Source organism: Vombatus ursinus, unplaced genomic scaffold, assembly GCF_900497805.2.
Source record: "Vombatus ursinus unplaced genomic scaffold, bare-nosed wombat genome assembly UNPS02014784.1, whole genome shotgun sequence".
Lineage (NCBI taxonomy): Eukaryota > Metazoa > Chordata > Mammalia > Diprotodontia > Vombatidae > Vombatus > Vombatus ursinus.
Window position 1 is genome coordinate 10,929,213 of NW_020954562.1, and position 27,616 is coordinate 10,956,828.

Consider the following 27,616-nt stretch of genomic DNA (forward strand, 5'->3'; position numbering starts at 1 on the left):
CTTTCCTAAATTTATTGAGGTAATGAACAGAGTTGGTATTTGTATTTGAACCTTCACCTTTGACTCTTGCCACCTAAAGAATATATCAAAAATATTTTCATTTCTGGCTCAGATTTAATATTCACTGTATGTGTTCATTGTATACTAGTGGTGATAGATAAAGGACAGTATGTTTTTTACACATCTGCTTCATAGGACATTGTCCATTCAGTGCTTAGCTGGAGTAATGCCACTTACCTCACTGTAGCATTCATGTATCTGACTCTGAATTCTGTGGAGGGAAAATATTGGCTCTTTGGGCCTCTCATTCTCCAAGTGAGGCCCTGAAGCTGGTCCCAGGCATGTCTAAGTTGAAATTTCTTAAGCAAATATTGTTTTTCTGAAAAATGTTTGTAATAAGTATTTGTTTTAGCCTCATGATTCAGTCAGTTGGCAAATGATACGAATAATGTACTCACTGATGCAAATTACTCAGGGGAAATTTATTCCTAAACTGTGGGTTATGATAAATACACTATAAATTACAATTGTAATTCTACATGTAATGTTTTCTCTTTAATATTTACGTTAAACATTATGAATGAAAACCCATCCTTTAGAAGTCTCTAGAATGAATGCAAATCTGGTTCCTATTATTTTATGTAAAATATTGATTGCCTCTATGATCCTGTCGAGTCCTGTGCAGATTCAGGATATTAAGCACTATTGAGGAGAAAAAATACCCATCAGTATTCTTTGATCATCTTGAGGCATAAAAATGTGGTTCTTTGTGGGTGTGGGTAGGTACATGTATAACCTAGAAGGAGAAACAGGACAAAAACATCATTGTAACTTAATTTATGATTATTGAATTAATAACCCAGAAAAGTCTTGTGATTATTAAAAGAGGACATGATAGGCAAAACAATTATAATTTCAAACTTCTAAGAAATAATGGAGATTAGAGAAGAGAAAAATCAAACTCCTTGATGGAAATGATTAAGGGAGATATAAATTCCCATTATGTTAGCAGTCAGGTGATGCTCCAATCCTAGACCCGGAGTCAGAAAGATCTGAGTTCAGATCCAGCCTTAGACACTCACTAGCTTTGTAGTTCTAGGCAGTTCATGTAACTCCCTTGTGTCCGTGAGTGCGTGTATATGTATGTGCACACACCATAGCTGAATACAAGGTAGTTTGGAGAACAGGCACTAACTGTTGGGTGAATCAAGAAAGACTTCAGGTAGAAGGTGGAGCCCAAGCTGTGCCTTAAAGGAAGAAGATGGCAGCTTGGTGTTGATGTGGATGGAGTGCGGGGCCTGGAGTCAGGAAGACTCATCTTCTGGAGTTCAAATCCAACCTCAGACACTTACTATCTGTGTGACCCTGGGCAAATCACTTTATCCTGTTTGCCTCAATTTCCACTTCTGTCAGATGAGCTGGAGAAGGAAATGGCAATGCACTCCAGTATCTTTGCCAAGAAAACTCCAAATGGGGTCACGAAGAGTCAGATGAACAAAGGAGAGAGTACACTTTAGGTTAGTGTAAAGGCACAAAGATGGCAGGTGGTCTGTCATAAATGTAGAACAGAGGGAAAGCCAAACTGGTTGGATCAAAGAGTGTCATAGGGGAAGCTGAGTTCTTCCCCAAGACACCCCTCCCCCCACCATAACCACTGCCTCACCAAAGGTGGTGTGATTTTTTTTTTAACCTTATGACTTCTTAAAAAAAAAAGGAATAATGTATATATTCCTTTTATTAGTTGTTTCTTGTACCTAATTAATAATTGAGTATACAATTAATTCTGCGAGCTCATTCCATTACTCAAGGCAGGTTTGTAAGTACAAGTAACCAGCTGGAGTCTGTGACCATTCTAGCCAGGGACTAGCTACTCCCTTTCCCACTTCTTCTTGAGAACACTCCTTTTATTCCACGTGAATGATGTGATTTCTCATGGTGATGATGATGACCCATTGTACTTTAACTACTTTATCTCATTTGATCCCCACAATAACCCTGCCAAGGTAGAGGTTATTATTCCTATTTTACAGTTGAGGAAACTGAGGCAAAAAAAGAGGTTAATTGATTGGCCCGTGGTCATGCAACAACAACAACTTTCTGGCTCCAGGCCCCCTACTCTAGCTCCATTTTATAGCTGTAGAAATGAATACTTAGGTTAAGTGCTTTGTTCAAGGTCACACAGCAGGTAAGTAGCAGGGGTGGGATTCAGATCCAGCAGCCCCCAGGAGCCAGGGGCCACCAGGGTGCCTGCCAAGGGTGAGCTGGCCCAGGGTGGAAACAAGTAGGTCAAAGCTTCTGTGCTGATCACCCATGGGCTTGGCCAAGTGGCTTCTATACCTCTAGCCTCCTAAAACAAACAAATAAAGTAAAGTAGCTGGACTAGGTGGCCTTGGTCTATTCTAGCTTTCAGTCTATGGTCCTTTGATGCTGTCTCTTCCTTGAATATGGAACGGCTTTAAATTCACTAGGAGAACTCCCTTTGTTTTATTTATTTTATTATTTTTTTTTTGGTGGCAGTTGGGATTAAGTGACTTGCCCAGGGTCACACAGCTAGTATGTGTCTGAGGCTGGATTTAAACTTGGATCTTCTTGACTCCAGGCCCTAGTGCTCTAGCTTGCATGAGAAGTTAAAAAATAAAGATGTGATTTTTTTTCCCCCCACCCAAGTGTGTGATCTCCCTGAAAATTGTACCCAGATTCAAGAATCGCTGTCATAGATCCTCTTCTCTAAATATTTTTGTGCATGTCCCACCCCTCCCTTCCCCGTTAGATTGTAAGCTGCTTGAGGTCAGAAATCAGGTATTCTATTCAAGTCAACAAATGCTAATTAAGCTCCTGTTGTGTGAAGGCTTGGTGAGCCCTTTTAAGGGCTACTCATCTACCTTTGGTGTCTATCTGATTCACCCAACTCTCACCTGTGCTCCAAGAAATTGCAGCATGCATAGTGGCCACACCCAGGTAAACTGTCTTGGCAGATAGGCTTAACCAAACTGAGGGTAACTGGCAGGTCTTAAACCCACTGGTGAGTTAGGGCAGTGTGTGGCAAGCATGTGAAGACATTCCCTGGTAGAATGGGTGTATGAAAACCATTTGTTCTCATGGCCTTGCAGGTGGTTGAAGCCAGTGCTGTGGAGCGCTTAGAGCTTGGTTAGACATTGAAGTTATCAAGGTCATCCACTGTATCCCAGACCATATCCAGTCATCTTGACTTTGGTCCTGCCAATGGACTTTGATGACTCTGGAGGAGAGAGTGAGGCTGATGACTTTGCACAGTGCTGGCTCACTTAAATCTGATTCACAGGCAAGTCAAGACATTGCCTGTGATGTCATTGGTCCCCTTTGAAAGGAAGGACAAACAACCACAAAGTTACCAGGAGCTGGGTATACAAAGGTGACAGTCCCTGCCCTCAAAGGGGTCATATGGGACATTGGAACTTGGGGTTGGAAGATTATCTAATCCAACCTCCCATTTTATAGGTGAGAAAATGGAGCTCAGGGAACAGAAGCAATGTGCCTAAGGGCACACACACATCATCTTAAGTAGCAGAGCCAGGAAGACTGAGGCCTTCTGATGCCAGCCCCTTATCTATTTTTTTAAATGTTTTTTTTTTTTAATTTTTAGGCAATTGGGGTTAAGTGACTTGCTCAGGCTCACACAGCTAGTAAGTGTCAAGTGTTTGGTCTGAGGTTGGATTTGAACTCAGGTCCTCCTGACTTCAGGGCCGGTGCTCATTGTGCCACCTAACTGCCCCCAGCCCCTTTTCTATTGTGCTGCCATACTGCTCCCCAGTCTAATTGGAGAGAACATGGCATGTCTTACTCATCTCCATATACCTCACAGAAGTAGTGGGAATGTATGTCTTAACTAGGGGGACGCAAATATCATATAACCTAGTCCAAAAAAGTTGACTAATACTTGCAAATACAGAAATAAGACCAGCCTCCTTTTCCTCCACTCCGAGCCCCAGCTCAGCCTGGAACTTGTATTGAGGGTTAACTTTTGATAACATGAGGTAGGTAGAATTTATCTGAGGGACTTTTGTTGCCAATTCCCTAACCCCTCCTCCCACAGCATCTGGACATTTTCTGCTGCTGCTGTCATTACACTGAGGGTCCCAAGCAGAGACCTGGCCTGCCCTACCTGGTCTCGCTGTCTCATGGCTTCCATGTTCTTACCCTGAGCCTCCTTGAAATTGACCTATTCTTTGCCTTATCTCCCAAGGGCCAGACTTTCTGTGCTTCCCTAGGGGCTAGTCATCTAATCTGATAAACTACTTTTTTTTTTTTTTGCCAAGAGAAGAGAAAACATTTTGAGGAGGATTAATTGGTCCAACCTTCTACGTGCCTCTTTCCCACCCCCAGACCATTGTTTTATAACCCAAAGGTGAGAACTTGATGAAAAATTCAAGACAGGGAACATGAAGGACAGCACCATGACAGATCATTGGGGGAGCAATTTCTGGGAAATTTATAGTTTCATGGCACCCCATTAGGCACATATTGATAGCTTACCTTTACATAGTTTAACAGTTACAAAGCACTTTGTCTCATTTGGTCGTCACTGCAACTAGAAGGCAATGTAAATATACCCTGTTTCACAGAGGGGAAAATGAAGTCTCGAGTGGTTGGGTGAGTTGCCCAAAGTAAAAATAAGTGATGGATGCATAGTAGCAGAGAGCTCTGCCTACTGTTGGGGCTTGTTTTGGGGATAGTGTTAATGAGATGACCACTCCCTGCCCCACTCCCCGTTCCCCCCCCCCCAAGGCATTATAATAAAGAACGCTAGGTTTAGAATCGAAAAACCTGGGTTGAAGCCCAAGTTTTCCATTTACTGCCTGTTTACCTCTCAAGCTTTCATTTTCCTCATCAGTAAAATGGGGTTGTAGATAGATTAGACCCTGGGGGGGCCCTTTTAGCTCTAAATCTATGATCCTACTATAATCATTCAGTCTTTTCAAGATAAAATTGAAGAACATGAAAATAGCACTTATCCCACAAGAAAAAGAAATTTAGGCAAGTTTCTCTCTCCTGATTTGTTTATATAAAGAAAAACATACGCGTATCTCCTCCCACTTCTTTCTCCCTTCTTTCTCTGTACAGTTAGGGAGAGACCATCATCTCCTAATAATTATTGACTTCTCTTGCCTGTAGGTGTGTGAATATCCAGATGGAACCAAATCTTTGAAACTGGGAGATTTTGGACTGGCCACTGTGGTTGAAGGACCTTTATATACTGTCTGTGGCACACCCACTTATGTGGCTCCAGAAATAATTGCTGAGACTGGGTAAGACTTCTCTGGGTTTGGGTCATTGTTTTAGCATTGAGTGAAATGATGATAACTCCTGCATGCTGTTTTGTTGCTCGTATAATCTTGGCACGCTCCCATTTCTGGCATGGAAGCCTCTCCATTGTGCCAGGGAGCTAATGGGAGAATGCCCTTTCCCATGTGGACCCTCTTCCTTGACCTTGGAGTTCAGATTGTGATTGTATTTCAGACCTTGTGTGGTATTGAGCAGTTTCTTCTCTTTTTTCCCTTTTTCTTTCTTCACCCTTAAAATGAAGGCATTATAAAGCATACATTAAATTAAGCATCTAGGTTTGGCTTTTTAAAGGACCAGATTATCAAAAAAGCATAAATAAGAGGACATTTGAAATAACTTTACCTCTGTGTAACTATATACACACTGGGGCAGAAATCAGAACTAAGATAAAGATATATATAAAATGGGTACAGTATTGTAAATAAAAAGATGAGTAAAAGGCAATTGCAATAAGGTTAACTGCAGTGAACAATCTTATGTTGAGAGGAAAAAGGATTGAGATAGCACAGATCCTTCCTGTCAGGAGAGAGAGAGAGAGAGAGAGAGAGAGAGAGAGAGAGAGAGAGAGAGAGTGTGTGTGTGTGTGTGTGTGTGTGTGTGTGTGTGTGTAGGTAGGGGTGGGGGGAGAAGGAGGGAAGGTGAGGAGGACAGATTGTAGGGGCGGAATGTAAATTACACAGTCAGACTTGGTCGCTTTGTCATTCAATTCTGTTTAACTTTTTTTTATTGATAGAAAAAAGTGTTCAGTGTGGGGGAAGGTGTAAGTATATTAGAGTATGATTGTGATGTTTTTAAAAAGGAAGGGTACCAGTAAGAATAGCAACAACAAAAATTAATTTCTTGGGGAAAAGGCTTCACTGTAAGAGAGATTCAAGTTTTTACCAGCTGGAAAAGTTTTGAGTGTCGGCCCATCAATGACCTTGTCTGTCATTGGAGGAATAGTCTGGCTAAGTTTGGAGATCCTCGTCAGCAGATGCTTGACCTCCCAGTGGTCGGTGACTTTGTTTTTGTTTCTGCCGAAGGAGCTCCCGAAAGATGGTTGACTAAGGCGTAAAGCTTTGTGGTCTTTTTCTCAGGGGACGTAGCCGTATCATTGAAATTACAGACTTTTGGCACTTTGAGGTTACATGTATGTCTGTACATGTAATGTAGATGTGTGTATCTGTAGGAGTATAAAATTGTATATATGGAGAGAGACAGGTGAACAAGCATACTTCTCTGGCAGGTTGCCAGCATCCTTGGTGAATGGTGACTCTGGGCAGGGGGAAAAATGTTAAATGACAGAAAACAGGAACATTTTACCATCAGCTCTTGCCCTTTCTGTGTATGTGACTGAAAGAAAGACAAGGCAATTCTATCCAAACAAGGGCACTGAAGGTTTGTGGCCTCAGCTCATCCACTGACTTCTCAGTCACCTGTAGTGGGGGTGGTTCCACCCAGTAGGGCTCTGGGAGATGTAGGACATCTGCTGTCCTTTTTCCTCACTCTGGAAAACTCCCCTAGCTCCCTACGCACACATGCCTGTTCTTCCTTAGCACAAATGAATGAAGGCAGGTGTTCCTTCTACTTTGGGACTGTTCAGCTTAATAAGCATTTACTAATCACTGATGAGATACTGTTCTAGCCTTTGGGGAGCCCAAGATAAAATGAGAAATAGTTTCTGCCTTCAAAGAGCTTACATTCTATTCAGGGTAGGAGCTCTATGTTGCAAAGGATCCTTCTTTTTTTTTCTTGGAGTTTCCTACAGGTCATTAGGGGTTTTGGAAGTTTTAGTCTAAAGGGGCAAGGACATTTCCTCATTGTACTGCCATTCTCTACACAAAAACAAAGCTTCGGGGAGTATGCAGTTATGTTTTGGCCTCTGCAAGAGGGACGTGTGTGTGTGTGTGTGTGTGTGTGTGTGTGTGACTGTATGGTGGGAGGGGAGATGTAGGGTCATGACCATAGTTATTATGGACCTTTCACATATAACTGGGAGACTTGGGTTTGCGAGCTTTGGATACGAAATAGCATAGAATGAGATTCTAACTTGGAAAGAAAGTGGTGTTCTCCTTTGAGGGGCCAGAGCAGGGCACACGTTTTATGAAATGATTGATATGCATTGGAGGATCTCTGGAATACCAAAGCCAGTGCTATATGTGGTAAGTTCTTGAATCTGACCAAGTAACCCTTTTTTCTCCTCTCTCTCACTTGTCTTTTTCTAGCTATGGCCTGAAGGTGGACATCTGGGCAGCAGGTGTGATCACATACATCCTCCTCTGTGGATTCCCACCATTCCGCAGGTCAGTCTCTGGGCCCTGTGATCTGAGCCAAGGCTGGGGGCCAAGGCTACCTGTCGTGGGAGACAGACAAACATTAAGTGACTAAGTTTTCCTTCTCCTCTCAGTGTCTGCAGATTTTGAAGTGGACAGCTGTCTTCTTCCAGTACAATGTTTTTAAAATTTTTCTTCAATCTTATCAAAATAAACCTTTTTTCCCCCTGATTTTTCAATTTTGTTGCTGTTCAGTTGTTTTTCAGTCATGTCTGACTCTTTATGAACCCATTTGGGGTTTTCTTGGCAAAGCCACTGGAGTGGCTTGCCTTTTCCTTTTCCAGCTCATTTTACAGATGAGGAAACTGAGACAGACAGGGATAAGTGACTTGCCCAGGGTCACACAGCTAGTAAGTGTCTGAGGTTGGATTTGAACTTGAGAAGATGAGTCTTCCTGATTTCAGGCACATCACTCTATCCACTGTGCCACCTAGATGCTTTTCTTAAAACTCTACAAAGCTAAAACATCTATCCCTATAACCTCTGTCAGTTTTTTGTGTGCACAGGTAGCCTAGCTGTCTATCTTCATCATCATCATCAATAATCAGCATTTATTAAGTACCTGTGTTCCAGGCACTGTGCTAGATACTAGGGATATGAAGAAAGGCAGAAACATGTTCCCTGCCCTCACAGAACACACATTCTAATGGGAGGAGGGGGAAAGGAGATACACATGTACACATGTATGCATACATATATACATGCACCTACATCCATATGTAAATGTAAGGTACCATGTAAAGGGAGGATCACAATGGTCCATTTTTCTGTGTTGCCTCAGAGCCGTCGCTCAGCCTGGGAGATTCTCATACATCCTTCTTTAAGGTCTAGAAGAAATCTCTCATTCAAATCTCTCATTTTACAGATGAGGCCTAGAGAAGTCACCTGTCCAAGTCACACAAGTAGTAAGGGGCACAGCTAGGATTTAAACCCAGACCTTCTTAGACCCGATCCCAGGCTCTTTGCCTTGTGCTGTGCTATTTCCTCCTAGCCCTGGTAGGTTACTGAGGTAATGAGGTTTGTGGAGTAAAGAGGATATACAGAGTATGTGAGGCAGAGGTGGGTCAGAGACAGCTCTGGGGATCACATCGGGAGGGACCCTAGGGATTATCTCCCCGTGTCACACAAAAGGGAAAGTCAGGTTTCCAGGCTTGACAAGACTTAACTCCCACTCGGCCACCTGATTTCTACTCTACCATGCACTCTGTGTGTGTAAGGGGGTGCGGAAGGGAAGGAAAAGGGGAAGTCATAAGCATTTATCTACACCTAGTGTGTACCAAGCACTTTTTAAAAATAGCATGTCTAGTGGTAATAGTGGCTATTTTCTTTAAAAACAAAAAAGAAAGCTCACAGTTTAAGCTGTGAGCTTTCAAACAGTTACCACAGAGATGCCCTTCTGGGTTAATCTGATTTGTAATATTTGGGCAAACTCATTAGAAATTAGAGGCAAAGGCTGTTTTGTATTGGTCATTGTATTCATCATTTATGACCTGTATGACCCTGGGTCAACAACTTCCTTTCTCTGGGCCTCATTTTCCCCATCTATAAGAGTAGGGGGTTGAACTAGATGACCTCTGAGGTCACTTCTGGTTCTAAATTAAGATCCAAGGATCCATTTCTAAATGAATGTGTGCACAACTCCCTCTAGTGTTTCCAAATGTCAAGTGCAACTCCTGGCAGTTTTTTAAAGTTTAAAAAAAAGGAGGGGGTTGTTTTTTGTTTTTTTGGCGTGAACTACTTTGCAATTTTCAGTTCCCCATCACTCCTCAGTAAATGGGTCTTTGGTTTGTCATTTGGCTGCATTGACTTAGGGGGTCAGGGTCTATTGTTTGCTAGGCCAGGTTACTGTTACCCCCACATCTTGGACGCCGTGTCCTGGGCGGACACACATTTCCTTTTCACAGACACATTTACCTCTTGACATAGTATCTATGAGCAAGTCAGAAAAAAATTTGAATTAATCATTTTAATCCTGGCGCTCCTGGAGACATGTCCAGTTCCTCCTTTGACATCAGTAGTAAAAGGGGCCTGAAGTCATCCTAATGCGTAGGTATCTGTGTTCTTAGATTATAGAGCAATTCTGGACAGCAGTTATGACCATCATAGGGGTCTCTGGTTCTAAAAGAGGAAGATATTGTTTTAAATAATAAAAAAATAATTTAGAGCAGTATTTTATATTTGTAAAGCACTTTAAGGTCTACAAAGCACTTTGTTCACAACAATCTTGTGAAATCCATAGTCTCAGTACCTCGGTTTGGAGATGTTAGAATTGACACTCAGGGAGGTGAAGGGCCTTGTCTGGGCTCACCCAGCTTGAGGTGTTAGGGCTGGACCTGAACCCTTGGCGTTCTGAGTTCAAGACCCACTTCATCTCTGCAAGAGTGAAATAGATTAAGGCTTTCAGAGTAAGAATTTCACAGCTCCTTTGATGCTCATGTAGACAATTTGGGCTTAGGATCTTTTAACACTCCTATCACCCATCAACCCAGAGTTTCTAGTTTCTGCTTTCATAATCTAACCCCTTTCTTCCCTCTGTAATCCTGGGAGCCTTCTCAATTTTATGTTAACATTCTTCGGTCAAGGTCTTTTTCAGTGTTTTTGTTTCCCATGAGCACCGTATCCTTCTAGGTTCATTCCTAGTGAATCAGAAGCAACCAGGAGTGCAGCTGCACAGCCCAAGCTGCTCTTTCTTGGGGACCCAGGATTTTTGCCTTTCAGATGGGGCTGTAGGCTCTTATTTTGTGAAACAGAAAGAGATCGTCCCACCCAGCCTTTACCCATTCCACTTGTCCGGCTGTATCTAACTAACCTTGTCTTTTTCCATCCCAGAATCTGATAAATGCAATGTGCTTTTGAGAAATAATTTTGATAATTTTCCATTTTGTAAAAAAAAAAAAAAAAAAAAAAAAGGCCTGATTTTAATAGCATTTTGGACCTCTTTAGCTTAGTGCCAAAGGTTAAGCTCTTATACCTCTGAAGGGCTCTCTTAGAGTAGGTCTTTCACTAAGGTACAGCACTCAGCAGGATATTGTTTTGGAAGCTCCTAGAATGTAGGGATTGTTTCCTTTTTTTGCATGGGCATTTCCAGTGTCCAGCTTGGTAGCTGGCACATAAGAAATACTTCATTGGGTTGGGCATTTCTTCCAGCCTCCTGCTGTACAGGAGGTAATGGGTGGGGGTCCTGAATCTAAACCTGGGTTTTTGTTTTAAGTTTTCTGGTCTCTCCCTCTGCTCCCCACCCCCCACTCCACCTTGCAAAGGTTTGCCAGACACTTTTGGATACAGCCAACATGGCGATTTATTTTGTTGGACTATGCATATTTCTTACAAGGGCTTTGTTTTTCTTTTTCTGTTTTTTTTCTTTCAAGTGGAAAGGGCAAGGAAGGATAAGGCAGCAGAAAAAAGATAGACTAATGGGTCATTGAGTCATCTTCTAAAAAAATGCAAAAAGCATAATACAAGGAAATAGAAACAAGCAAGAAAGCTTTGGAAGCTATAGGTTGAATTTATTATGCATTTAAAAAGAAAAGCAAGTGGTACATGTAAAGATTTACAGTTTTCATATACAATCCTTTTTTTTGTACTTTGTATATAGAAATCCTCATTTTGTTTGGTGTTTGTTAAATTCTGAATTTTCAGTAGCGATCTTCCTTTCCGTGTCTTAGTTCTTTTTTTTTTTTCAAGCAATTTGTTCTATTCTCCATCAACAATAATAGCTAGCATTCATAGAGCACTTTAAGGGTTAGAAAGCATTTTACAAATATTTCATTTTACCTCTGAGAGGTAGATGCTATTATTACCTCCATTTTCCAGATGAGGAAACCAAGGCAGAGGTTAGAGGATTTGTCCAGGTTAACACAGCTGGTAAGTGCCTAAGGAGGGATTTGAATTCCTGTCCTTCTGACTCAAGGTCCAACAATCTATCCACTAAATCACTTAGCTACCTACCCACAACCAAAGAGTAACTTTTTCTAGTGGCTTCTGACCCAAAATCTCCCAATTTTTAAAGCTGTTTCTTTAATTAAAAAAAAAAAACCTAAGAGTTTTCTTATTTTAGACAATTCTCTCCCCTCCCCTCCAACTTAAATGATTTTTATAAATATATAAATTAGATCTGACGGCTAGATTAGCGGGGGAAAAACTTAGCCAGAAGGGATCATTACTGTTTACTTTTCTAGTTCAGTCCCTGTTCTTTTTTCCTTTCTCCTCCCCCATCAAAAAACGAACCAAGAAAAAAAAACCATTTTTGTTCAGAGTCCTTGGAAGCATCTTGATAATAGTGGAAAGCGCCCTGAAACCAAGGGGTCTCTGTTTTTGAGTCCCACCTCTGACTCCTAAAGCTACATGATTGTGGCTAAATTACTTCACTTCAAAGAAGCTGCCTCCTCATCTTTAGACTGAGGAGTAACAATACTTGAAACTCTGAACTTCCAGGCATGTTGTGGGTTCCAATGCTATAATGTCTATAAGACACTTTTCAAAAAAAAATGCTATATAAAAATGAACTATTTTTATTATGGAATATTTGATGCCTTCCTTAGATATTTCTTTCACTCTTACTAGGGAAGAGTTAAGTTGAGGGCAACTAGGTAAATACTCTATACACATGGGGGAAAAGTTGTGCATTTGAAGGAAACTCTTGAAAAAGGGAAGGCATTGAACAGTTATTAAGCCTTTACTATGTACCAGGATACAAATACAAGCGAAAAGACAGTCCCTGTCCTCAAGGGGCTTACATTTTAATGAGAGAATACAGCACACAAATGGGAGCTGAAGGGAGGGGCAAAGAAAGAAGGCACCTGAGTGCAGAAACATAATAGAGAAGGGAATGAAAGTTGGCTGACTTGCATCCTTCCCCAAAATGGAAGGAGAAGGAGGAACTTGGCAGTGGCAGAATGGGGCTGGTGTGGTATAGGCTGTGAGAAGGCCACTGGCCAGTTTTTAAATTCCAGGGAGCTGAGGGAGGTTCCAGGGTGAGACTGCAGCTGAGGCGTAGGCTGAAATCTGCAAAGTCAGATGCACAGCAAACCTAAGGAACTTTCTTGTCTTGTTTGGTTATTTTTGGCTCCCAAGTTCTTTTTGAATTTTATATTCTGCTATCAAATGACCGTCACTGTGTTGTACAGGACTACGAAAACCTGGGTTGCTATTTGCTACCCATGTGACCTTGGGAATGTCATTTTATTTTGCCGAGTCTCCGTTTTCTCATCTCTACATTAAGGGACTAAAGAACTTTTAAGATCCCTTCCAGCTTTGGATCTTATGTAATTACAGCTGAATTTAATGACAAATGATCCACCATCTTATATAACCAATGGTAGAGAGGTTACCCTATCCCCACAGAGCTCCGGTCTTTGGCTTTCAGATGCTAACTTATCTCTACCCTGACCAAACAGAGACTTGCTGTTAGTGTCTGCTTGGTTGAAGGAGAGGTGGTATGACCACCTCTTATAGGAATTTTGGCCTGCTTTGAGCAATTGAGTGGGTTTTTGAGAAAATCTTAAGAGGAACAGCTAAATAGCTCCAATGTCTTTCCATTCCTACAGTTGGATCTTGGTGTGAAACAGTGCCCCCACCCCTTTCAGTAGGGGCATTGCCTTAGAGATAAAATACCGTACAATAGAGGTATTGATAAAGTAGCCATTGACAGTAGATTGCCAAAGGGCACGTGTGTGAGGTTAGGAGTGCCCTGTCTTTGCATTTTTCCTGCAATATTTTAGAAATTTTCCCTTAAATGGAATCAAATTGACAAATGCTTGTGAAACATGTTGCACCAATAATATTTGAGCCCACTGTAGTCAAGGATTGAAGGGTAAGAGGGAGAGGACTCTTAGGTACAACTGGATGAAGGGAAAAATGCCCAAGTCTTTAAGAATGATGAGTTTGTATTCTGACCTTCGAAATAAGTGACCACTGTGGCTGGGTGTGCCTGGTTTACTCTTCCCCACGTGGCTTGGTTTGTACTAAGGATTATTTAGACCCCTTAGGTTTTTCTTCTTCTAGTTTAGTTGATCGGGGCATCCTTCTTAAAAATATGGACAAAGGAAGGCTTAGCAACTTGCCTCACATTCACCATTCGGACAAGTCACTTTCACCTCCCTATGCCTCAGTTTCCTCATCTGTAAAATGAGGATAATCCTAGCACCTACCTCCTTCAGGTTGTTGTGAGGATAGGATGTAATAACATATGTAAAGCATTTTGTCAGTTTTAAAGCTCTATATGAATGCTAGTGCTAACTACTACTGCTATCATTTTTTTCAGTCAAATGGTAGGTTTGAGTTAAGGGAGGTTGATATTCTTTGCTAAAATTGAGGTTTGGATTTATTCATGGATGTTATTTCTCTTTGTTGTCTCTGCTTCCTGGTACTATGGCATTGGAGGTCATTGGTTAATCCTATAAGGAAATGAGGGGCCATGTGGTGATGTGGGTAAAGTGCTGGGTGATGCTAGTCAGAAAAACCTAAGTTTAAAACCGGGCCTCCTCTGATCCTTAGTAGCTTGGGAATTTAAGAACAACTCTTTGAGATTTCTCTACTAAGTTAGAGACTCAGATAGAGCTTGTGAATGGAGCTATAAACACATACACATATATACACACATACAGACACATATGTATGTATACAAGCAAAACATACAGGTAAAACGTGTGTATGTATATTTATAATATATAAATGTATATACACATATATTTGTATACATTATATACATTTTTACCTATATGGTTGGTTACAGCCAGATGGTTATAACCTTTACTCAAGAAATAAATCTTCCTTTACTAAAAAAAAAAAAAAAAAAAAAGAAAGCACTAAATTATAGACACTTTAGTACTCTGTTTCAGCAGCAGGAATTCCTCTATCATGTGTCCTTGAGAACAAGTCTAGGCTGGAATACTTTTCAACATTTTCTTACTCTCCTTTGCCACCTGATCTTCTAACTGTTTGATTCTATTTTTTGGAAAACTGTCTTAGTGAGAATAACCTTCAGGAAGACCTCTTTGATCAGATCCTTGCTGGAAAGTTGGAGTTTCCTGCCCCCTACTGGGATAACATTACTGACTCAGCAAAGGTAAGCTTGTCTCCCAACACTTCTGGGAGGCTGGGAAAGGGGACTTTCGGCATCTAGCCATATAGCTGAGTGCTGTCTGTGGTGACCAACCACACCAACCTCAGCTTCTGAGTAGCCTACACAGAATGTACACCAGGCTTTGGAGTCATGTACTGGAAGGTAGACCTATGCAAAGGATGGATGAATGTACCTGCTTGTCTTCTCTTTGGGTTCGAAGGCATACATGGCATCAGATGGATTACACCTTAGATTCCTTTGGTCACAACATCCTTGTCTGAATCTTTAGACCCACTTCTGAAAACTGGCCTGACCATCTGAAAGACACCCCTCTCACATCACCATTTTCCCAGGGAAATATTAGGAAAGGGCCAGTGATAATGGCCTTTGGACAGGTGGAACACAGCAGCTCTACCTATCATCAGACCATCTTTCCTTGCCTCTCCTTCCCTTGCTCTTTGCTCTTCTTTATTTCTTCACAGGAATTAATCAGCCAAATGCTGCAAGTCAATGTGGAAGCTCGATGTACAGCAGGACAGATCCTAAGTCATCCCTGGGTGTCAGTAAGTACTTTCTTGTTTTTCTTCTCACAAATAGCTACCTACCTTCCTCACACCATGTTGCCTCTGTCCTTTCTGTAGTTCAAGGATGGGTAGAGTTCCACATTTAACTTTGACGGTCAAGGAGGCATCTGTATTTTCTCATATCCACACTTGGACCCTCTGTGTACCTCTGATATTCAGCTTGCCATCCCACGAGGTAAAGAGGTAGAAAATGATGCTCTATTAACCATGGTCACTGTAGGCAAAGTCATTTCATCTCCATAAGCGGCAGCTTCCTTTTCTATATAAAAAGAGATTCCTACTCTCCTGTATGTGTAGTTCCCTTAAAGTCGGCAATAGTAGATATTTACACTATCTACTTCAAATGGTTCAGCGGTTGTGAGGACCAGATAAGAGAATGTATGTAAAGCAATTTATAAACCTTAAAGCTTTTTAGAAAGGTGACCTATAGAGTGAGTAAAGAAAAGGATACCTCTGCTTAGGAGAGGCCTTAGATTAGGGGTTCTTAACCTTTTTGTGTGTTTCCTGTAAGAGAAAGCTTTGAACCTTTTGGGCAGTCTGGTGAGGCTCTGGTCCCCTTCTTTGAAGAATTTTTTAAATAATTAAAAGAAATGCTAAATTCCATTTAGAGGCGAGTGAAAATAAAGATTTTTTTTCCCCTCATCCAAATTCATAGACCCCCTGAAGCTCATCCATGGACTATGGATCTGCCATTAATAACCCTCACCCTTGTTAGAGGTTGAGAGGTTCTTTCTTCCCATGGATGACCTCATGGCCTGACCAAGGATGTTCTAAAATAAATTCAGTTGGTGCCTGGATGATGTGGATGATACTTCTTGAATATGGGAGGCTTTGCAGGAAATCTCAATCAACTAATGGGCCATATGATAATTGGCATTTCCCTCATGCCTGGAGTAGGGAGAACTGAAGCTGTCATGTTAGCCTTGGGTACTGCCCACCATGTTTGGATTCAGTACCTCTTGGCTTGGGTGTGGTGTTAAGTCATTGTGGGCACTTAGCAATTCTGAGGCTCCTCAACTGATTAGCAGTGGCAAATGAATAATTAAGTAAATTGTCAATTAAAATGATAAAACAGTTAATCAGTTTCACTATTGTGTGCTTGTAAGGGGGGTGGTGGAATATAATATATGTTTAGTAGGCTTATAAATATTGGGGGGTGGCAAGGGACCTTTCTTGTTCTTGGCACCTGTGTTCAGGATGGACAAGGAAGGTGTCTACAGGCTTCATACAATCAAAGACTCTCAGAGTTGGAAGGCATCTTAGGTGTCATCTAGTCTAGCCTTGTTCTCATTATAGTATTTGTGACTGTGGTTACCCTGTCTCTACTTAAATATTGTCCAGTGATAGGTAGAACTCACTGACTCTAGTTAGAAAAGTCACTGTATTTTTTTAACTGAAATCTGCTTCTCTGTAGTAGAAAGAATATTGGCTTGGAAGTCAGAGGAGCTGGCTTCAGAACTGTCTTACTATGGGCTGATCACTTCCCATTTCTGGACCCCAGTTTCTTTCTTTGGAAAATGAGGGGGTTGGACCCATTGACCTTTGGCAGCCCCTTCCAGATGTAGAACCCAGGATGAACCTGTGGTTTTGACCAAAGGGGTGGAGTAGCAAAGGGTGCTTTCTGAATGAGAGCCGTGGTCTGGTAGAAGAGAAACAGGCAGAACTGCTTTCCCAGACTTAGATTTCCCTGTTAGGACAAAGACAAGTTTATCATCTTCCTTCCTGTTGGCCTTGGGAGCTGGAGAAGTCACATGTGCCTCTCTTTCCATAGGATGATGCTTCCCAGGAGAATAACATGCAAGCTGAGGTCACAGGTAAACTGAAACAGCATTTTAACAATGCCCTACCCAAACAGAACAGCACGAACACCGGAGTCTCCGTCATCATGGTGAGTGGGCCCAGCCACGACCATCTTCCACAGACACACCACAAGCTCATCTTTTGAAGTAAATAGGAAAGGGTCCCCCCATCTGGGTAACGAGGGCAGCATGTTCCCATGCCTCCCCCACCCCAGCTAAGGCTAGCTAGGACATCACTTGTCTTTGTTGTTTTACATCATGAAGTTTGCATGTTGTGTTATTGGTCCCAATACCTCAGATCTGGAGAGCAGTACACGTGAACTATGTGAGTCCTGGGGAAAACCCACCTACCTTGGCATACGCTGACAAATGGTATCCAATGACTCTTCCCTTCTAATAACAACTACCATCCTAGCCTTACATAAAGCTCTCTGGTATCCCTGGGTCTGCTCTCTTTTTCTGAGATGCTTAAACTCTAAGAAAAGCTTCTCTACCAGAGATTCTAAGCCTCATCGATCCAGAAGATAACATACATCCATAATGATTCGGAGCTTGGAATGAAGAGCAGTTTAAGTGATTTCTTGGCTCATGAAGATAGAAAGTGGTACCAAAATAATGAAGTCAGAGAGAAAAGTTGCCTGAAGGTGATGCCCATCAGGGAGAATGTTCAGTGTTTTGTGTTTTTTTCCCATGACAACCAAGAGTCCAGTTACAGTGATACCAGTCTTATTGGCACTGAGTGTCCAGAAACTGGGATTCTAGAATTGAGGTGATTTTAGGCCCAGAATCAATCATGACTGCCTGTTTGTAGCACCCAAGCATCCTCCTAGCTGGGGTATTCTCCAGTAGCCCTGTTCATCTGCTCCTTTCCTTTCTGTGCCCCTCCCCTGAAGGGTAGTTTCCAGGCAGTTTCCCTGGCCTCTACAGCCTTCTCCAACTGTTTTATCCTTCCCTCTCAAAGCTCTCACACTCTTAGAAAAGTCCCTGACCACTCATCCTCCCCTCCCCCTCCTTCTTGGAGGGAAGATAGTCAGGATTGGTATTGACATCCTCATCACATTGAAAATGATTGGTTTAATAGCACATTGTCGACTACACGGGAAGTCCATGTGGAAGAGACTCTGGCTCGTTTGTCTGCCTGTCGAGAGGCCTCTCTGCCACCCCTCCCCCAGCCTTGGACCCTAAGGGCCACAGAGCTGTTTATCTGAGCCCCAGCAGCATTCTTGCTTGACTCTGTCTGGTCTCATGCCACATGCAGGTTTGTAGAAAGGTTACTTCTTCCCCTTCTCCCCCTCAGCCTCATCAGTCCTTTGAAGCTGGCCCCTTGGGTTACTTTGTTTGCTTGGCAGCCCTCCGAAGGCTCTCCCAGCTCGGAGCTAAATCACAGCAGTAGAAGCTGGAGGCTGTTTTCCTTCTAGAAAGTGACGGAGCCCTCTGACATGCCCCAGGTCTATTTGGGTATGCTGGGCCAAAGTGAAGGGAGGGTTTATCCAATCTTGGCTTTTGTGATCCTTTAGCTGCCTTCAGCGAAAAAGCTTGAGAAAGTAAGTGACTAGAAGGCTGTCCCAACTGCGGTTTGACAGCTTTGAAGAGAACCATCTTGACTTAGCCAACAGCAGGAGCCCATTAGCCAGTGATTCTGTTGCATTCCACTTAGAGCGTCAAGCCTTGTTGTATAATGTCAGGAGAAGGCAAAGCACTTCCGTGTTTGCTCAAGCCAGGCAGATGGGGGAGGAACTTGGAGAAAATGGCTTTGAAGACAGTAATGGTGAGCCAGCATTCTAGAAACTGGATGCAGAGCCCCAAGGTAGGAGACAGTGTGTATGGGCAGAACCTTTAATCAGTGCTTTTGCTAATTGAACTAGAGACTCAGAGCATTCCTAAGAGGCAGGCCCTTTATCAAGCTGAGGTTTACACCCTGGAAAATCCAGGGCCATTGCGTAAGTCACTCCATCTCAGCGGCAAACATAGGCAGAGATTCTGGAGGCCTGATTGCTGGTTCCTTTACAGAAAACAGGGTTTCTTGACCTTCTTTCTGAATCAGTCTGTCTGGACCCTTTCAGATTACACTATTCTGATCTCACGTTGATTGGAAACAGTGCTCCTCCTCTCACCAACCAGCACAGTGCTTCATGGCTAACTTTCAAACCGGGGATTACACACACACACATGAAATGTACAGTCATTTAGGAGTGCTTGGGAACTCCCAGGTGTTCTGGAAAAAGCTCTGTGTATCCATGTGACTTGTGAGTCCTCATTTCCAGCTCATTGGCAGAAACCTGTCTTTGTGTTCCCTACACAACTCTGCACGTTATTGGCATTATTAAGTCAATGCCAAATGTCACCACTCCTGTTGAGACTAGCGGGAGGAGGGCAGAATGGTTTAGACCCTAACAAGAGCATGACTAAATCAATGCTGAATGACGATGGTCCCATTCAGACTGGCAAGGGGAAGGCAGAGGAATTTGGACCCTGATGATTCTCATTCGTCCTTGAAAGCTCAGTAATGGAGTTTGGCTTATCTTTCTTCCTCTCCACCTAAACCTCCCCCCCCCCCAAAAAAACCAATTTAGAGGAGTAATCCATGGGTGGGTGGGGGGTGATTACTTTCCTCTGGCACAGCACAGGGGCTGGGGCACAGTTGTGTGGTGGAAATATATACTGCTTCTATGTCCTTCCTGCCATTCTCATCACCAATTAATAGAGACTGTATTATTCTTTTCTTGAGATAAATTTAAAAATTTCGGTGCTTGAGAGTTTACAAAACTCTTTCCCCATAATGACCCTGTGGGAGACCTTCTGTTTAGTTCTAAATTAGAAGACTCTCTGAAGCAGGGACATAACCAGGGTTTCCTTCCAGCAGTAAGTCTCCCAATAGTGAACGAGGCTGACGCCTGCCCACTGGGGGCACACAGGAATAGTTCCTAAACATATCAGGGAGACAGGTGGAAGCACCATCTTACTGGTCTTACAGAAATGTCCCCCCTCCCTCTCATAGAATCTGGTCCACACTCATGCCAAGAAACTCTATCAGAAGGACTGAGGAATGTTGCATTTGCTAACAGAGCTAACGAAGGGGAGGTTGATGATTTTATCTACCTTTTATTTGACAGTTTGATTTGACAGTTTGAGGGGGACTTCAGAGTTCCATTCTTTATCCTGCTGAGACTGTGGAGAAACGTGAAGCAGAATCCTGGTATTACAAATGCTACGCTTAATAAGAGCAGTTTCTAATTCGCAGCCTTTCTTCAATCTGCATGCTTGTCTCAGATTTCTGCCACAGTCCAGCGCTTAGCTTCTTATTGGTGTGGGGTTTTCTGGTTCCTTCATGTCCTGACATCCTTCTCAGCCAATGAAGCATAGTCAGAGAAAATGTAATTCATGTGATTGCGTTCCTCTGGCCATGCTGTCTTCCACCAACTGAAAAAACAGATGGTGCAGGGGAGGCATTAAAATGGCTCCCACCCTAAACTGCCCCTCCATTTTTTGGTAGGAAACTCGTGAGTTATGACCCACAGCATCAGAAAGAGCAACATCCCAGTGGCAGTTTGGGGTTTTCTGTTTTCAAATGCATTTCTTTTATTTAAAAAAAAAAACATTTCTTTAAGGCAGGTATTTGCAACCATGGCACAGGGCAAAGAAAGTTAATTTCTGAAAACAGGATTTTGAGGGCAAGAGAGGGGCCTTGAATTCCATAAGCAGTTTGGCCTAGTGGGAGCTCCCTGTTACCCATTGGACAGCCTTTTTCTGGGTGACAGACAGTTCCTGAAGGACATCCCTTTCAGATGGAAGTCCCAGGGGGCTTGAAATTGGGATGGGCCAAGTTTGCATCAGGAGGCTGAGTCCTAGTCTTAGTTAAATGGAGGTGAGGCCATCCTGTGGTAGAGATGGGTCAATGCAATGAGAAGCCTAGCTCACTGCTGTCATATTAACAAGAGTGGTATTTTGGGTACAGCTCAGGAGAAAGGGCTTTCCTCTGCCCAGAATTGTGTTTCTATTTAAGGGAAGGTTTGGGGTGGGGGAGGGGGAGTGATGGTAGAGGTATTTTAATTAAAAAAAAAAATGTTTAATTGGTGTTGGTTCTGTTTAAAGTAAGTCTAGTTTCTGTCCCTTGCTTCCTTCCTTCTTCCTCCTCTTCCACTGCCTGCATTGCTTTCCTCTGACTAGGTCCAAGGCAACGGTACGTACTAACTGCAACGCTTTGTTCTGCTGCGCACATATGTGTTGGTCTAATTTACAGGAGGAGAACAGGAGAAATGACTCAGGGCTTGCTTGGTTTCCTTCTGTTCCCTAGGATGGAGAGAATGGGAGCTTGGGAGAGGGGTTTTTCTTATCAGTTTGATTGCCCTACAGGTTCTTAGGACTGGGTTACAGGACCTCCATTAATGTGCACACTGCAATGGTAGCAGTATTAGACTATGGTCTGGAGACGCGGTTTTGAATCCCATCTCTTAACTCTTTTTAGATGTATGGCTTTGGGCAAAATATGTCACTTCTCTGGACCCTTAGCTTTCTCACCTCTTGCATTAAGGGGGTTAGACTAGCTGATGTCAGAGTTATCCTCTTCGTCTAATATTCTGTTATCTAGGATGCCAGGTGCTTGTCGAAGGAGATTAGCATTTCTGATCTCTGTTTTCTATCTTCTCTCAATCTTTTCTCCCATAGATTGTTCTCCCTAAAAAATAACAGCAGGTTGTTGCTGGAAAAGACCTTAGAGAAAAAGCCTCTAATCTGGATTCCTCATTTTGAAGAGGAATGAGGTACTCGAGCTCCAGAGAGATGAATTTAGCATTCCAGCCCTCTCAGAGCTTGTTTTATTTACTTGGGTTTTATCCCTAGGTTCTGATCTGTGGGAGCCTACACTCTCAGCAGGGCATTTGTTCTGAGCAGGTGAATCTTTTAAGTGCCACATTGCACGTGCTTGTATAGTAGGGAGAAATCTGAGGAGCAGTGGCTGCTAACAGCCTGTAGTGTGTCACTGGAGGACTGGCAAAAAACACACAGAAACAAGGGTATACGGGAAAAGGCAGCCTAGATCTGACAGATCCCTCCTCCAGAACCAACAAGAGTGACTTGAGCACTCTGCAGGTAGCCCTTCTTGGGGTCACTGAGGATTCCTCAAAGCCTCATTAGGGGAACAAAAGTCCCTGCCTGATTAGGAGGGCCAATAGCGATCTCGTGAAAGGTTTTGTTTATTTTTTTAAACAGGGACTAGGTTATTTTGCAGGGTGAGAACTAGAAAAGGCCCTGGAGATCACTGAGGCTGGCCCTCTTATTTTTCAGATGACAAGCCTCAAAGAAGAGCAATGGGGCCCAAAGTCTCCCCGTTTCTTTGCCTCTCAGTCCGGCTCTTCGCTGCCAGTCTATGGGATGGTCCTTGGTGGCAATCTGTCTCATTGAGGGGAATGCTTCCTTATTTGGTCAGTTGGCCCCAAATCAGCCCATCACAACGCCGGCGGCACTATCTTCCTTTCTATGATCAAGAAATCCCTTTCCTTAACTTGGGGAAGAATGAGCATTGCAAGGTTCTGGAGAGTCTGTGCATCTGCTAGAACACTTGAAAGCAAAACAGTTCTGCTTATTACTGAGGGTGCTTTCAGGGGAACAGGGCAGCGGGTGGGAAGTGCAGTTGAAAATCTTAGCCAGAGATGGAGTAAAAGGTATCTCCAAGTAGTCATGAGTTAAATGGTAAGCTTGCACTGGGCATGTTGGGATCCCAGTTCCCCTTACTGCCCTGGCCCAAAAAGAAGGCAGGTCCTCTCTGCTGGCATGCTGGGTGCACTGCACAGGCCAAGTGCATTAGAGCAGAATTCTATTGGCATGACCTGGTTCTTGAGGTAGTTTCCCTTGAGTTTCTGTTGGGAAAAAAGCCCGGTGTCATTTCTCCTGGTCTGTTCTTGAGTCCGGTGCATGCTCCTTGTGTGGTGTTTGGTATTTTAAACAGTGATACTCATTAATGTGGGTGGTGGATTTAACCTTATTGTTCCCATGCTGTTTCCCCCTGCAGAACACAGCTCTAGATAAAGAGGGTCAGATTTTCAGCAGCAAGCACTGTCAAGATGCCAGCAGAGCTGGGATGGAACAAACCTCTCCCATTCCTTCTCCTGCCAAGGAGTGTCCCATGCCCGAGTCTGCAGACCTCCATCCCTTTGCTTCTCTGGAGACACCTACTTCCCCGAGCCCTCCTGCTGCAGCCAGCTGTGAACGTGCTGGGTCCTGGCGGCGCCTTCGTGACTGACACTCGGCCAGACCAGCTGCAGCACACAGGGATGTCAGGAAGCCCAATCTCACCCCTACAGCTTCCCTCTCCCTGTTGTGGCCTGTTTTTAAGTTTGTCACCCTGGGGAATCAGGGGCCTGTTATTGGGGAGTGCTATGGCTTGTGAGAAACTTTGGCGCTCTGGCATCTGCTTTGAGCATGCTGTGGGATGGACTTTGGACAAACGCATTTAGGGCTCTTTTTTTCAACATCAAATTTTCTGTTGAATGGGCACTTCAATCCTCTCCCTTTATCCCTTACCATCAGCAGAACTTGGAACTTTTTCAAGCACTAACTAACTGCATTTTTAAAATAGAAACCCTTTGGATGGACTAGGATACCTTCCTTTCTTTGAACATAGAGAACTCTGCCAGGCAGAAGAATTTTTCTCTCAGAGAGGCAAAATCTTTTCATTTGCCCCTTAGTTCATTGGCATAGGCCAGTGTCCTGTGTAGAGAGACTCATTGTACAGGGCAGAAAAGGTAAGCACCCAAGAGAAGGAGGAGAAATTCGGTCTTTGGACCCAGCCCTCCAAAAACTGGACTTGCAGAAGAGGTGGCAATGACAAAGAACACCGATTCATTTCATTGCTCATGGAAACACTGGGTATTTATTTGTTCAAAGATTGGGGGAAATGGTGTTTCTTTCCTGTATGTTCTAAGCTTTCCTTTTGTTGTCTTCAAAAGTCCTATCTCCCAGGCACTATTAGGAAATGACAATTTAATATTACTTTGGTCTTCTGAATGGTAGGCATGCCTGCCTCATGCCAGATGAGCTGGATTTTGGGTTGTTTGCCCTTCTACAAGAGAAGATGGAGTTCAGTTGCTTGAAGTGGTGACAGATGTTTTCTTCCATCATCCTGCTTATTGCACCCAGCAGGTGCTGGCGAAAGGACCACTGAGATGAGGAGCCTTGAACATCCCATGGAGGAAGGTGTTCTGAAGGCTTCACACCCTGGGTAGTGTGGATGAGGAGGCGTTTCCTTCCTTTCTCCTATTTTGCTCATCTCAGTAATGTAGCTCATCCACTGATTGGTCTACATGCTCATCTTTTTACAAGCGAGGCCTGTCTGATTCATTCTGGCGTGATGTTGAGAGTTTGCAGTGTTAACAGGCCTACAATAAACTTTTTCTTGATGATAAAACAATCATTGGTTGGAGGGAGGGGAAGAGCCAAAGTAACTTCATTATTCTGAGGACTCTTGGACCCATTACTTTGTTTCTATCAAGGTCTGCTTTGAGCCAGTTTTAGCAGAAGCCAGCATCCTTTTGGGCTAGGTCAGGGTTTGCAGCTTGAGAAGTCATGTGGGGATGTCTCCACGTCTTAGGGACAGCTAATGAAAAGAAAGGAGAAGGCATTTGTCGAACTTTATCCATGGGCCTTTCAAAGAAATCACAGACAGAAAAAAAGTAGAACATAAATAGTAACGGAGTAAGGACCACTCATCAAAGCCTATGACCCAGATAGATTTAGAGGAGATGGTATGTGTGGTTGAAAGATTACAAAGTTTCATTTAGAAGTGACTGAGTTTAGAGAGGGATGTGCTATATATATTGAAAACCCAAATATGAGCCTAACATGTTATGTTATCCACACTGTTCTTGGCTGGATGCAAACAAAGATAGGTTGTCTTACCTAGTAACAGGTAGCCTCAGCTAATCTGGTACCTTGGGGCACAAGTTCTGATACTGATTTTCTTTAGGTCATTTGCACCATTCCTTTTTTTCCATTTCTCTAAAAGGAAGATAAAACGTATTTGCTTTGTGCTAAAGGCTAGTTAGTGATCCAGATAGAAAGAGAGGTGCTTTGTAGGGAAAGGTGAGAAACAATGACCCAAAACAAGCTTCAGGTTTGACATGTTTGCAAAACTGACCTTTCTTCTTGGAAATGGAATGGGGGATGCCATAGGCATTCTGATTTGCGCATGGCATTTGACCAAATTTTTCATGACAGCCTTTTGATTGTTGGGACAAAGTATGGCTTGGATCATAGCACTGATAAGCAGATCCCCATGAATGATTTGGTGCCACCCTGCCAAAGCCCATGGGACTCTGTCCTTGTATCTGACGTCCTTGTTCCCAGTGATTTATATGAAGATATGCAAAGCCTGATGATTACATCTGTGGGTAATAGGAAGCTGGGTTGGATAGCAAATGAGTGGTTTATGTAGACAGCTGGAAGGGACTTCACAGGCCTTCTAGTTCAGCCCCTTCATTTTACAGATGAGGAAACCAAGGCCCATGGAAATTAAGTGATTTATGAAAGGTCACATGGATAGGAAGTATCAGAGACTGGATTTTGAAGATGACAATCAAGCTCCAAAATAATCTTGATAGACTGGAATGATGGGCCAGATGAACAAGGTAAAATATAATGGGGGTGGGAGGTTAGTATATCTTACACTTAGTTTTTTGAAAATCAAATGTACAAATACAGAATGAGAAGGATCTAGATTGGGTAATGGTTTGTGTCAAAAAATCAAGCAGTTGTAACATGTAATTTAAAAAAATCCAGCAGTTTAATCTTTGGTTCTATTAACAGGAGTATAGTCGTATACCATTCTATTGTCCTCCATGCCTGGAGTGCCTGGGCTTTGTTCTGGGCACCACATTTTAATAGGGAATGTGTATGAGCCCTAGGAGGACAACTAGGGTGGTTGGCTCTTTTAAAGCAAGCCACTCAAACACTAGTTGGGGGACCTGGGGATCAAAGACAATCAAAGAGAAGTGATGTTAAGGGGACGATGTGGTATATTCAGCTTTTTGAAGTAATGTCATATTGAAAAATATTGAAAAAATTGAATTGAAAAATTGAAAAAAAATATTGAAAAATATTAACTTGTTGGATGTGGTTCCAGAGGGTAGAGGCAGATAAGCACATAGTGTCAAGGGGGCAGATCTTGGTCCAGTACAAGGAAGAACTCTTACCCCTGCTCATTAGAATTGTACAGAAATAGAACAGTCCTTGGGATGTAGTGAGCTTCCTACCAGTGGAGGTCCTAAAGAAGAGGCTGGTTGGTTGACCATTTGTCAGAGCTGTTCCAGAGGGATTATTGGAAGGGTGAGAGGTTGGACTAAATGACCTTTCAAGTCCCTTCCAGCTCTTGAGATTCCAGCACATTCAGATCATTGAACAAGCATCTATTAAACACCCTCCGGTTTGTAATCTTGCAGGTGCCAAAGACGTGGCCTTTTTATTCTGTGCTTATTCTAACACATCCTGGTATGATTCACATGAGTTACTGTTTCATTAGTGAGTTAGAAGGGTCTGCCATGGCAAAAAGCTCTTTGGTGAGTAAGCCTTCATGGCTCATACCCTTGTGGTATCTTGTGGCTAAAAGGAAAGGAAAACTTAAGGGTGCTAACTGGCTAATGAAGGGCTTTAATTGCTGGTGAATTTCCCCTTGGACGAAAAGCGAACTTAGGATAAACAGTAGGGCCAAAGTAGTTTTCCCATAATGGGTCTGGTTTGTCTGTTTTAAGTTTAAGGACTGAACAGCTGTTAATGGAGAAGGAAATGAAACGGAATCAGAAGCCACAAGGCAGCCATTTTTTCCTGATCTGCATCTGAGGGATGACTGACTATTATGACAATTTGTTTTCTTTAAAGGAATAAATACGCCATTGCAAATCTGATTTCTTATTTCACAGTCCCAGGTCCCAGTGACTTGACAACATTTGCAAGTGTTGTCCTCCCCTAATTATGGGGGTAATCTGTTCCCTCCTAGTGCAAACACACCCTTTTTTCTCCTGTGTAGGAGAGAAGAAACAAACACAATCTTTGTTCTTCCAGACTTGGGCCTGAGGGCTCTTTGTGCCCTTCCCTTGAATTTCAGTGAGGCTGGGAGCTGACCCAAGGTGTCACTAATAGTCCTGACTGTGATATCAGACACTTAGGAAATCGGTCATATATATTGAAACTGATAGTTTCAATCTTGCTACAAGAAAAATTCAAATGCTGTTTTTTTTTTTTTTTCTAGTGAACCAAGTAGAAATAGGAAAACAGGAATGTTTTTCTCCTGTTCACAGTACATTTTCCCTTCTGGGGTATTTACATTTGGTATTTCCCAAACTAATTTCTTCCCATGCACCTATCACCCATGAAGTACATACAACATGAAGTGGAATAAATGCTATAAAATGAGGATCTTTGTAATCAAGTGATAAACATGAGGATGCTAAGGCCATTATTTGAAGGAGAGGAAGTGTTGTATAGACATGGTGTGTGGTTTTTAATGTGTTTAAATAGGGTTACTATAAGGATATGCACATATCCATC

The 27,616-nt window shown here is 42.8% G+C and overlaps 1 protein-coding gene across 2 annotated transcripts in view; it reads left to right on the top strand.

Moving 5' to 3' along the window:
- Positions 1-26,973, top strand: part of DCLK2 (doublecortin like kinase 2) — a 211,049-nt gene extending 184,076 nt beyond the window's left edge. Inside the window, exons 11-17 of one of the 2 annotated variants that reach the window (XR_003569517.1) lie at positions 5,152-5,285; positions 7,527-7,604; positions 14,604-14,700; positions 15,180-15,260; positions 17,053-17,169; positions 20,194-20,276; positions 23,088-23,172. Coding sequence is in view for 1 of the 2 variants with exons in the window: in XM_027866862.1 (XP_027722663.1) it covers positions 5,152-5,285; positions 7,527-7,604; positions 14,604-14,700; positions 15,180-15,260; positions 17,053-17,169; positions 23,088-23,318 (738 nt within the window). In the remaining variant the exon portion in view is untranslated. Of the gene's footprint in view, positions 1-5,151; positions 5,286-7,526; positions 7,605-14,603; positions 14,701-15,179; positions 15,261-17,052; positions 17,170-20,193; positions 20,277-23,087 lie in introns of both variants that reach the window. The other variant, XM_027866862.1, reaches the window with a different exon arrangement.
- Positions 26,974-27,616: the final 643 nt, after the last annotated feature.